Below are 12,513 nucleotides of genomic sequence, written 5' to 3'. Positions count from 1 at the left end.
CAATGGATCTGGTGATGTTGCAATCAGTGAATCACTTCCCTATAATGAATTCATTTGCATTTCAGAAACATTTCAGTTTGACTGACTACAAACGACATTTCATTATTTCTTCATCATGTCATTCCATTAGTCTTCCATTAACCATTTTTAGCAGTGATCTGCAAATAAGAAACTATTTAATGATCATTTTACCTTATTTTATCTTAGACTTTGAAGTGGTGGACATTTCAACCAGACATTCTATTTTGACATGGTGTCAAAATTTGAATAGTAAACATTATGAAACCTTTATGGTTCTCTTGCAATGCTCAAGGCCCAGAACTCTATCCTACAACGAACAGCATTGCAGTTAAGAGTCTTAGACACAATTCACTGCCTATTAAATAATAAATTACATATATAGGCTGTTTTGTAACATGTAACACATGAATGAGGGGGATGTTAAACATATTACAGCATTATGGGGACAGATATCTATTAGCAACAGTTAAGTGCAAAAAAAACACCACCTGAAATAGTTAAGACTTCCAAGTTTGGAATCAAGGGTTAACTGGGAAAACTAGTATCTGAAGAAGTGTGCATGCACACGAACGCTCATACCAATAACAACCTTAGTTGGTCTCTAAGGTGCTACTGGAAGGATTTTTTAAATTTTGTTTCGACTACGGCAGACCAACATGGCTACCTACCTGTAACTAGGAAAACTTAGTTATTCTAAGATGTTATACCATCCCGATAAACCAAAAGCTGTATGACCGACACAAGTAGATACCACACACTCATATTGTGTCTGCCATTATAAATTACAATACCAAAGGCTTCACTGGGAACAAATTGATTATTGTCCTAAGGGATAATGTAAAAAAGCACAGTACTGTACTGAAGCATGTAACGGTTTAGACATTCATGTGTTATGGAATAACAGAAGAACAACCAATATTATGAGTGAAAGAACAGAAGACAGAGTGAACCTACAAAACAGAGTAGGCCAAAATGGTGTACAGTATTTTAAAAATAAACCATTTCTTTCAAATGACTATTCCCAAAATAGCAAACTTCATAGTATGGAGGTATACCAGTGGGATTTTCTTTCTTCTGCATTTCAGATTAGCATTTTGGTTTCATCCAAAGTGAAACTCCTGCACAGCTTGTTCTGCATCATCCAAATACTTTCTGTTGACAGGCTAGCAATCCTCAGCCCCCAATTGACTGATGAGACGCTACCTACCATTTGGGAATAATTACTATGTATGACCACACATCAGTAATGAAAGTGTGCATGTATAAATTTCAAAATCCTGAAAGGCTAGGTGCCCACGGGTAAGCACAAAATGATAATACAGTCATACACCTATTAATATTGCTCTGCATATAAACTGGTTTTTGGAGCATATGGGTAAACCTTAAAGCAAAAAAAGTTCCCAGCATATATAAGAAAATAGCACTTACTCAGTTTTCCTTCTTAGTTTGTCCTCAAAGATATCATTCAGATTTATCGCCACTTGTCCCAGAAACTTATCAAGCCCAACAAGTGACCTGTGCATCACTATCAGGCAGAGGACGTATTTCTCAGGATTCCCTTCCATCAGCAATCCCGGCAACTCAAAGGAGGCCTCTTCTTTCCATACAGGATCCAGGGTCTTCTCTGCCACGGAAGTGGAGTATTTCTCCTTTCCCAACTGTATGATTGTGTATGTATCATTAGTGCCACTTTTGCCCTTCGGCTTCAGGTCTCTGGCCTGCAGGACTGTGACCTGCACATGAGTTGGGAACCACTTCTGGGCTTGCTCAGCCAACATACTGTCGGCGGGGTGGGGGGTCTTAAGCAGCAACAGCGACACAGGTAACCTGTTCTACAGGCAGGTACACTTAATATTAAGGCAGCTCACTTTAGGCTGACAGACCTTTGAGGACATACAGGCACAAGGGTCTCAACTGCTCCTTGGTCAGCTTGCTAACAAGTGGGGCAAGATTCTAGCTTCGATTATGCCCTCAGTATTCATTTGAACTGTTTCCCTCCCCGCCCCCTCTTTCTAGCATCAGCCCCGTTTCCCTGCACTTGTGTTTAGGGCACAGCTTATATCTTAAGCCCACTGCTCTGACTCTGGCGAACGGGATTTCCACCTGCTACCCCCTTTGCTTTTTTAAAAGTGGCGGGGTGGAGGAGAGGGCAAAACCAGCACTGCAGGATTAAAAGAAGCAGGGAGGAAGTCCCCAAGGGAAACTTCTCTCTCCCTCCCTTCCTAGCAAACACCCTCTGCGCTTCCCCCAAAGCCTCAGGGACGAACCCAGCGCCCTAGGAGTGGGGCGGGGAAACCCCAAGAGAGCGGCATTTAAACACAACCATTGGGAGGTGGGCAAAGGGGGCACCTGCTGAGGGAAACCTGCGCCCGCCCGCCCGGGCGAGGCTGCGCCAGGCCTGTCTCGCTGCTTCCCCTTGCGGTTCTCTAATGCCTCCCTCCCCGCTCACTGAAGCAGCTGGGGGAGCGAGGCCGGGGCAGAGGGAGAGGCAAAGCCGCCGCTTCCCGCCCACGGAGGCGTCGCTTGGGGCGAAGCAGCGGCGCGTCCTACCGCGGGAGCGAGAGGGAGAGACGCCCCGCCGGCCCCTCAGCGCTGCCCGGCCGCCTCCCCTGGGCAGAGGCCGCGAGGCCGCCGGGCCGAAGCCGCCACTTCCGCCTTCCCCATTGTTGCCTTGAGCCGGCGCCGCTGAGTGGGAGAGGACGAGCAGCAGCAGCAGCAGCAGCGCCGCCTCTTTCCCTGGGCGGTCAGAGGGCGGAGGGCAGGGTTCACACCGCCGCCGCCGCGCTTCTCCTCGCTACTCCCGCTTTGCCATGCCCAGATCGCAGCTGCCTCCGCGCACGGGGGTGGGAGTGCTTTTATTTATTTATTCTCCCCCCCCCCCAAAAAAATATATCCTTTCCCAAGGCATACAGAGGAAGGAGGACGGGGCTCCCCGGCGAGCGGAGCATTCCCCGCAAGGCACCGGTGCGCCGAGATTGGGTGCGCGCAGCTGAGCATCCTTTGTAGGACATCTCTCTCGCTGCGCGCGTCTGGCGTGGCGTTTAAAGTCCGCTCTCCCCCCAGGACTGAGAGATCGGTCTTGCCTCTCTATGTACCCAGAGTGGGGGCTTTTTCTTAACACCGCCGTTGGACGGTGGGGCAGACGCGGGAAGCCTCCCGATGGGTGCCTAGTCCTTTCGAGCCGATCGGTTTTGTACTTCTACGCCGCTATCCCGCGACCAACTGTGTGCCCAAAGCGGCTTGCTACACAGCAGACATCCCCAGAGCAGCAAAACGGAGAACGTTGGAAATAACAGATGTACAAAAGGCAGAATGTTGTGTACTGAGTTGAATAGGATCCAAACTGCAGCAGTCTGATTGGTCCTAGAACAATAGGATCCAAAACGCAGCAGTCTGATTGGTCCTAGAACAATAGGATTCAGAATGCAACAGTCTGATTGGTCCTAGAACAATGCAGCAGTATGATTGGTTGACAGGAACCACCCAATCATTCTCCAGATAGAAGCGAATCCACAACCTGATTGGCTTACAGTAGAATTCCGGAATTAACCAATCATGTGCAGCCCATTGTGTAAATAATGTATATAAAGCAGATACTTTGAGGGGACATTCATTCATTCCTCCTCACCACTATGAGCTGAATAAAGAGCATGAAATCACTTTGCGACTCTGAGTATATTTCACTGGCGACGAGGATGGGATCCCGCTGAGCTGACTGCCACACACAGCGCCGCAGCACCACCACCTGCCGCACCGCTGCCTCGCACCGTGTATCCAGGCTTCAGCTCCGGGACACAAGGAACTCAGAATGGCAACCGACAGCAGCTTCTCGCCATTCAACCCAGCATCCGGAGACTGGGAAGCGTACGCCTCCCGTTTCACCTTCCTCCTAGAAGCCAAAGGGGTCACCAACGAAGAAGATGCCAAGAAGAGGGCGATATTCTTCAGCGTCTGCGGAGAGGAGACATTTGAAATCGCCCAGGCTCTCCTTGCGCCTGAAGATGTCGCTACTGTTCCATACAAAACAATAATGGAACAGCTGAAGGGGCACTTTTTGCCGCAGCCCTCAGTGGTGGCTCGTCAAAATGCCTTCTACGCAAAGCGGCAAGCCCCTGGGGAAGCCATAACTGGGTTTGTGACCTCTCTCCGCCAAGCCGCCTGGTTCTGCAACTTCTCAGAGCTGGAGAACATGCTTTGTGACCGCCTCGTCGGTGGCCTGAAGGATGAGAAGCTGCCACGATGCCCCATGCTAAGAAGGAGCCCCTACACAGACTGCTGGACAAGCAGGCTCCTTGGGTATGGGGCCAGCGCCAGGAGGCCGCATTCCAGGCAGTCAAGGACTTGCTTGTCTCAAACTCGGTCTTGGCACACTTTGACAAGAAGCTGCTGGTGGTGCTAGCATGCGACGCCTCGCCCTATGGCATCGGCGCTGTCCTGGGACACCAACTCCCGGATGGAAGAGAGGTACCGGTGGCATACTTTTCCCAGACACTCAACGCAACTGAGCGGAACTACTCGCAAATCGACAAGGAGGGTCTGGCAATCGTGAAGGGAGTAAAAAAATTCCATGATTTCTTGTACAGGCGGCCCTTCACCATGGTGACTGACCACAAGCCGTTGCTTGGCTTGTTTGCCCCCAAAAAGCAGACCCCCCCAAGTGCTGTGTCCTCAGGTGGTCAATTTTCCTTGCCAGCTACCAGTATGCACTGATTCACCGCCCTGGGAAGGCGATGGGCCATGCAGCCGCCCTCAGCAGGCTACCACTACCGGAAACAGGCCCCGACCCAGCACCTGCACAAGAGGTTATGAGCCTGGAGCTGCTTCCCGACTGCCCCATTCAGGCACAAGATGTTGCACACCATTCCAAGAAAGATGGGGTCATCTCCCGGGTCCTGGACTTGGTGTGGAGGTGATGGCCCAGCAGCAGCCCCGGGCCAGAATTTGCCGGCTACACAACCCGCAAACATGAACTGTCGGCCCACAAGGGGTGCCTGTTATGGGGAAGCATGGTCGTTGTTCCCCAGCCCCTCCGCAAAAGGGTCCTCACAGCCCTACATGAGACACACCCAGGGGTAGTAAGAATGAAGGCCCTTGCCAGGAGTTATGTGTGGTGGCCGGGGATTGATGGAGAGATAGAGGCCTGGGTCAAACACTGCCAGGCCTGCCAAGAATCCCACTGTGCTGGTCCCGGGGGAAGGTACCGTGGGTGTAAGCAGAGTCCACACGAAGAGGGGCGAGGTCCAAGACGGGGAGCCGGGCGGGGAACAGGTACGCTGGAACAGGAGGCCGAGCTGGGAACTGGAACACCGGATAGTCAGGAACAGGAGGCCAAGCAGGGATCAGGAACACAGGAAGGTCCAAAGCCAACAACGACGTTGCTCCCGCAACCTGGGGCCAGGCTGACTGGGCTTTTATCCTCTTCTAAGGCCGGGGGCGGTCCCGACCCCCAGGAGCCCCGCCTCCTCTGGCCTTAAGGCGAGCACTCCTCCTGGGGGCAACCAGTTCCCTTCGCCTCTCTGCCCTAAGCCTCTGCAGATCAGGAGAGGCCGAAGGGTTACTGGGCCCTGGAGGAGGCTCACCTGTGGCCACTGAGTCGTCAAGCCCCTCTGGGGCCAGAAGGGCTTCACCTGGGGCCAGCTCCTGATGCTCTGTCACAGGTGCAGGCTCTTCAGCATCTAGGCCTTGCCCCAGTTCAGCCGGCCCTGGAGGCGGGGACTCCTGTGCAGGCTGGGATTCCTCTGGTTCATCCTCAGAATCGGAATCCCAGGCCATCACACCATCCCCCCTCCCAGGCCCCCCCCTCAACCGAGGGTCCGGACCCGGCTTGCCGGGGTACGTCGCATGGAACTCTCGGAGGCAGGCAGGTGCGTGGACGTTGGCCGCTGGTTCCCAGGAACGGTCCTCCGGTCCATACCCCTTCCAGTCAATGAGATACTGCAGCTTTCCCCTGCGGTATCGGGAGTCCAGGATGCGTTCCACCTCATACTCAGGCTCTCCCTGAACCAACACTGGCTGCGGACGGGGACGGTTCGGGTGGAACTCGTCGGGTGGGGCCACCGGACTCAGCAGGGACCTGTGGAAGACCGGGTGAACCTTCAGGGTTGCGGGTAACCGGAGACGGAATGCTACAGGAGAGACTTGGTCCACGATAGGGAACGGGCCGGTGAAGCGGGCGTCCAACTTCCGCGAAGGTCGAGAGGGGTGGAGGTGGCGAGTGGAGAGCCAAACCAGGTCACCGACGCGAAGTTCCGGCCCCACCTGGCGGTGGCGGTCGGCCTGGGCTTTGTACGCTTCCTTGGCCTGGTGCAGTTGCTCCACCAAAAGCTGTTGCTGGGACTGGAGCTCTTGAAGCCACTCCGTCACCGCCGGGACCGCGGATGCCGGCAGCACATCTGGAAACAGCCGTGGATGATAACCGTAACTGGCCTGGAACGGGGTCTGCTGGGTGGATGCATTCACCGCGTTGTTGTAGGCGAACTCCGCCAATGCCAGGTGGTCGACCCAGTCATCCTGCTGGTAGCTGCAGTAACACCGGAGGTACTGCTCCAGCACCGCGTTCGCCCGTTCCGTCTGGCCATCGGTCTGTGGGTGGTAGGCTGACGAGAGGCAGACCTCTGTCCCGAGGGTCTGGTGTAATGCTCGCCAGAACCGGGATGTGAACTGAACGCCCCGGTCGGACACCACGCGCTCTGGTAGGCCATGCAGGCGGAAGACATGCTGAAGGTACAGCTGAGCGGTTTCCTTGGCTGTGGGTACAGATGGGCAGGGGGTGCAGTGCACCATCTTGGTGAAATGGTCGGAGAACACTAGAAGGCAGGTACAGCCACGAGACGGGGGTAAGTCCACTACAAAGTCCAACGAAACCGTGTGCCAAGGGCGCGGTGGAACTGGCAATGGCTGAAGTAGGCCGGGGGGTCGCCCGGTAGGACCCTTGGCGCGCCGGCAGACATCACAACCAGCAACGTAGCGAGCCACGTCGGCCTTCAGGCGGGGCCACCAAAACTCACGACTGACCAGATGGGTGGTCCGATACCGTCCAAAGTGCCCCGCTGCTGGGGCATCATGGGCCATCCGGAGAACCTCCAGCCGCAGTGGCCCTGGCGGGATGTACAGACGGCCGTGGTGCAGCAGAAGGCCCTGATGCAGGACCAGCCCCGGATACTGTGGGCTGGACCCTTCAGCCAGCTCCCGGAGTCGTTCCTGGGCCCAAGCGTCGACCCGCTGCTGTTCCCGCACCCGAGCCTGCAGTGGTTCCGCCTCCTGGGTGGCCAGGAACGCAGCTGGAGGTAGGATCGTGGTGGGTTCTGCTTGCTGTACCGTGTCAGCGTTGTCTTCTGGTTTCCAGGACAGGGCATCTGCCTTCTGGTTCTGAGAGCTAGGGATATAGCGGATCCGGAACTGGAACCGGGAAAAGAACAACGCCCACCGGATCTGTCTTTGGTTCAGCTTGCGGGTGGTCTGGAGGTACTCCAGATTCCGGTGGTCGGTTCTCACCTCCACTGGATGTCGTGCCCCCTCAAGATGGTGGCGCCAGACCTCAAAGGCCACCTTGATGGCCAGTAGTTCCCGCTCCCACACAGTATAGTTACGCTCCGCTGGTAGGAGCTGGCGGGAATAGAAGGCACAGGGCAAGAGTGGCGCTTCAGGTCCATTCTGTTGAGACAAGACGGCACCGAGAGCCGTACTGGAGGCGTCGGTCTCCACCACAAAGGGTCGAGAGGGGTCAGGATGTTGTAAGATCGGTGCCCTCTGGAAACAGGCCTTCAACCCCTGGAACGCCTCCTCTGCCTCCTCGTCCCAGGAAAACGGCGTCTTTGGGCGCAGTAGCCGGGTCAACGGGGTGGTGCGATGAGCATAATCTGCGATGAAGGTCCGGTAGTAGTTGGCGAACCCCAGGAAACGCTGTAGGTCCTTGCGGTTCCGGGGTGCCGCCCATTCTCGAACCGCTGCCACCTTCCCAGGGTCCATCTGCACCCCATCTGGAGAGAGCCGGTGACCAAGGAAGTCCACAGTCCGCTGATGGAACTCGCACTTGCTGAGCTTTGCGTACAAACGGTGCTCACGCAAGCGCTGCAGCACGGTCCGGACATGTCCCTCATGGCGAGCCGGGTCACGGGAGTAAACCAGTATGTCATCCAAGTACACCACCACGTACTTATCTAACAAATCCTGGAACACGTGGTTGATGTAGCGTTGGAACACAGCAGGCGCGTTGCATAAACCAAAAGGCATAACCAAGTATTCGAACTGCCCGTACCGGGTCCCAAACGCTGTCTTCCACTCATCCCCGGCTCGGATCCGAATCAAGTTGTAGGCCCCCCGGAGGTCCAGCTTGGTGAACACCTGTGCCCCTTGCACCCGCTCCAGCAACTCCGAAATAAGGGGCAAGGGGTACCGGTCTGGGATGGTGATTTTGTTCAGGGCTCGGTAATCATGGCAAGGACGGAGTTCCCCACATTTCTTCTTAACAAAGAGCACTGGTGCCGCAGTAGGCGAGGTGGAAGGCCTAATGAACCCACGCTCCAGGTTCTTGCGCAAGAAGTCCTGCAAAGCCTCGCGCTCTGGCTCTGTTAGAGAGTATAAGCGACTCACCGGTAGGGGCGCTCCGGGCTGGAGGTCTATGCCGCAGTCAAAAGACCGATGCGGCGGCAGCTGGTCTGCCCCCCGTTCCTCGAACACGTCTTGGTAGTCCCGGTACACGGCTGGGAGCGTGGGTGCTGCCTCCTCCGTGGGTGCGGCCGCTAGCATCTGCGACTGAGCATGGGAACATGGATCTGGGAAGTGTACGGTCCGTTTGACCCAGTCAATCTGAACGTTGTGAGCCTCTAGCCAGTCCATTCCGAGCACCAGGGGGAACCGGGGCATGGAGGCAATGTCCAAGGTTCGCACCTCCCGGTGCTGCTGGAGACACAGGACCAAGGGCTGGGTCTCCCGAGTGACGGCACCCGAACGCAGGAGCCGTCCGTCAATTGCCTCCACCTGTACCGGTTCTGGTTTGTTCTGAAGTGGCACCTGATGATGCACGGCAAAGGCAGCGTCCATATAGGAGCGGGTTGCCCCCGAATCTACCAAAGCGTGGGTAAGAATCCAGGGCCCACCTGGAGGGTAGAGACGCACCGGTACCATGAGATGTCGCAATTCTACTGGTGAGGGCCCTTCTTGCATGGTTTGGGACCCCACGTTGCTAGGGCCTTCGGCTACCGAGGTTGGCGGTTTCCCTGCGACTGGTAGCTTCTCGGGACAGGAACGGGCGTAATGTCCACCCCCACCGCAGTAAAGACACAGGTTCCCCTCCCGACGCCGCGACTTCTCCGAGGGGGAGAGCCGAGGTCGCGCAGCCCTGAGCGGCGTTGGCTCGACTGGTAACTCGGCTGTGGGCGTGGACCTGCTGGGAAGGACTGGCGCCAGGAGTCGGGAGTGCTGGCGGTCCCGGGTCTGGCGACGGTCCTCCAACCGATCGTCTATCTGCAGGCTCCGCTGAATGAGGGTATCCAGTGTGGTGGGACGATCCATCATGGCCAACTGGTCCAGTATCTCGTCCGACAGTCCCTCAAGATACTGGTCCCGTAGTGCAGAGTCATTCCAAGACAAGTCTTGTGCCAACAGCCGAAATTCTGTGGCGTAGGTGGCGGCTGTGGACTTGTCCTGTCTCAACCGACGAATCGCCCGATTGGCTTGGCTCTCCTTCAGTGGGTTACCAAACGCAGTCTCTAAGTGGTTACAAAACCCCACATAGTCCGTTAGCAAAGGAGAGTCTTGCCGGAGCAGTGGCAAAGTCCACTTGGCCGCCTGGTCCTTTAACAAACTGATTAAAAAATGCACCTTGGTGCGGTCGTCAGGGAAGTTCCGGGCTCGCCCCTGAATGTACAACTTGGCCTGGGCGAGGAACATGGGAAAACTGGCCTGGGTCCCATCAAATTTCTCTGGCAAGGCCACTGGGTACTTGCCTGGAGCTAGGGCGTCGGCCCCAGGATCTGGAAAGGCTTCCAACCGCTGCTGAAGCGCCGCAACCACATCGCTTAGCTGCTGAACGGTGTGGGTCAAGGCCTGGTTTTCCTGGGCCAATGCCACCAACGCAGCCGCCTGGTCAGCCATGGCCTCTGGCTCTTCCCGAACGCACCCCAACGAAGGGGGAGTGCGGGTGTGGCGGGAGCAAACTGTGCTGGTCCCGGGGGAAGGTACCGTGGGTGTAAGCAGAGTCCACACGAAGAGGGGCGAGGTCCAAGACGGGGAGCCGGGCGGGGAACAGGTACGCTGGAACAGGAGGCCGAGCTGGGAACTGGAACACCGGATAGTCAGGAACAGGAGGCCAAGCAGGGATCAGGAACACAGGAAGGTCCAAAGCCAACAACGACGTTGCTCCCGCAACCTGGGGCCAGGCTGACTGGGCTTTTATCCTCTTCTAAGGCCGGGGGCGGTCCCGACCCCCAGGAGCCCCGCCTCCTCTGGCCTTAAGGCGAGCACTCCTCCTGGGGGCAACCAGTTCCCTTCGCCTCTCTGCCCTAAGCCTCTGCAGATCAGGAGAGGCCGAAGGGTTACTGGGCCCTGGAGGAGGCTCACCTGTGGCCACTGAGTCGTCAAGCCCCTCTGGGGCCAGAAGGGCTTCACCTGGGGCCAGCTCCTGATGCTCTGTCACAGGTGCAGGCTCTTCAGCATCTAGGCCTTGCCCCAGTTCAGCCGGCCCTGGAGGCGGGGACTCCTGTGCAGGCTGGGATTCCTCTGGTTCATCCTCAGAATCGGAATCCCAGGCCATCACACCCACCCAGATCCCCCAAGGGCCCCAGTCCAGTCCTGGGAGTCCGCCCGAGCACCATGGTCACGCCTGCATGTGGACTTCGCTGGCCCCTTTCAGGGGAAAACATTCTTCATAGTGGTGGACTCCTACACCAAATGGCTGGAAGTCGCACTGGTACCGTCCACTTCTACGTCCGCAGCCATCTGGGTACTACGCAGGCTGTTTGCAACCCACGGGCTCCCTGACACTCTCATCTCAGACAACGGGACTGCATTTACATCAGGAGAAATCCAAACTTTCACAGCGCAGAACGCCATCCACCACATCCGTTCGGCGCCATTCCACCCTGCCACCAAGGACACCCTTCGCCGCATGACGCAAGGGGATTGGGAATACCGCCTTGCCACATTCCTTCTAGCACAGCACAGCACCCCCAGCTCAACGACTGGCCGGAGCCCTGCTGAACTACTAATGGGTCGGCGCCTTGCAATCAGATTGGACCGCCTTCACCCCGATAGAGCTCAGGATGAGGTAGTGGGGGGGGGAGGCAGGAACCCCCAGACCTTTGAGGCCCAGGACCCAGTGTACGCAAAGAATTTTGGAGCAGGCCCAGCATGAGTACCCGCCACAGTCACCAGGGTCACTGGCCCCATGTCGTACGAGGTGCTAACGGATGGGGGCAATGCTGGCGCCGCCACTGCAACCAGATACGGCGACGATTCCCGGGAGAAAACCAGGAGGACGACAGGTCAGAGGAGTCCCAAGGGAACAGTGGGGCAGTGAGGCCCATAGAGCAGGAGGGGCCAGCAGGAGAGGCAGAATCAGTAAATACAGAGAGGACACGCGAGGCCGAAAGGACACCAGAACCAGAACCACGACTGAGCAAGCCGGTTGCGCCAGACCAAACAGCCCCATCACAGCCAGCATTCTTGGAACACGAGCCAGAACCTGAACCCCGGACCAGGGAACACCCCAGGCGGCAACACACACGTAGGCCGCCGGCGTACCTTGAGGACTATGAATGTGAACTCGCGGGCAGGACTGGAACTTAGAGGGGAGGGATGTTATGTACTGAGTTGAATAGGATCCAAACTGCAGCAGTCTGATTGGTCCTAGAACAATAGGATCCAAAACGCAGCAGTCTGATTGGTCCTAGAACAATAGGATTCAGAATGCAGCAGTCTGATTGGTCCTAGAACAATGCAGCAGTATGATTGGTTGGCAGGAACCACCCAATCATTCTCCAGATAGAAGCGAATCCACAACCTGATTGGCTTACAGTAGAATTCCGGAATTAGCCAATCATGTGTAAATTAGCCCATTGTGTAAATAATGTATATAAAGCAGATACTTTGAGGGGACATTCATTCATTCCTTCCTCCTCACCACTATGAGCTGAATAAAGAGCATGAAATCACTTTGCGACTCTGAGTATATTTCACAGAACATGTCGGTAGTTTCAAAATAACTTGAAATTTAGCAAGCACAGAATGCTAATAGTGCTAGCACAGGACCCACACAATTTTGAGCTTTGATTCGCACAAAATCAACCCTGGTGATTGAAGTCAATGGGTGATAGTTAAAGCTAGTCATGATGGGAATAGGTCCACTGAAACTAATGGTCTTAAAAGACCATTGATTTCTACCGGTCTACATTGTGTGTGAACAGATTTGTTTTAACACTCATTATTCAGCATGTTAAAACCTTGACCTCTTTTCTGCCACAATAGAGCTGCTAAATTTTACTCGGAGTGGAT

General features: G+C 55.6%; 1 protein-coding gene across 1 annotated transcript in view; it reads right to left on the bottom strand.

Moving 5' to 3' along the window:
• RAB11FIP2 (RAB11 family interacting protein 2) overlaps positions 1 to 3,292 on the bottom strand; it is a 35,384-nt gene extending 32,092 nt beyond the window's left edge. The window contains exon 1 of the mRNA XM_081863741.1: positions 1,450 to 3,292. Coding sequence (XP_081719867.1) covers positions 1,450 to 1,799 — 350 coding nt within the window. The 5' untranslated portion in view covers positions 1,800 to 3,292. The remainder of the gene's footprint in view (positions 1 to 1,449) is intronic.
• Positions 3,293 to 12,513: the final 9,221 nt, after the last annotated feature.

The sequence above is a fragment of the Podarcis erhardii genome (assembly GCF_964252035.2).
Source record: "Podarcis erhardii genome assembly, chromosome: 5".
Lineage (NCBI taxonomy): Eukaryota > Metazoa > Chordata > Lepidosauria > Squamata > Lacertidae > Podarcis > Podarcis erhardii.
This window is presented reverse-complemented; position numbering and strand designations above follow the sequence as displayed.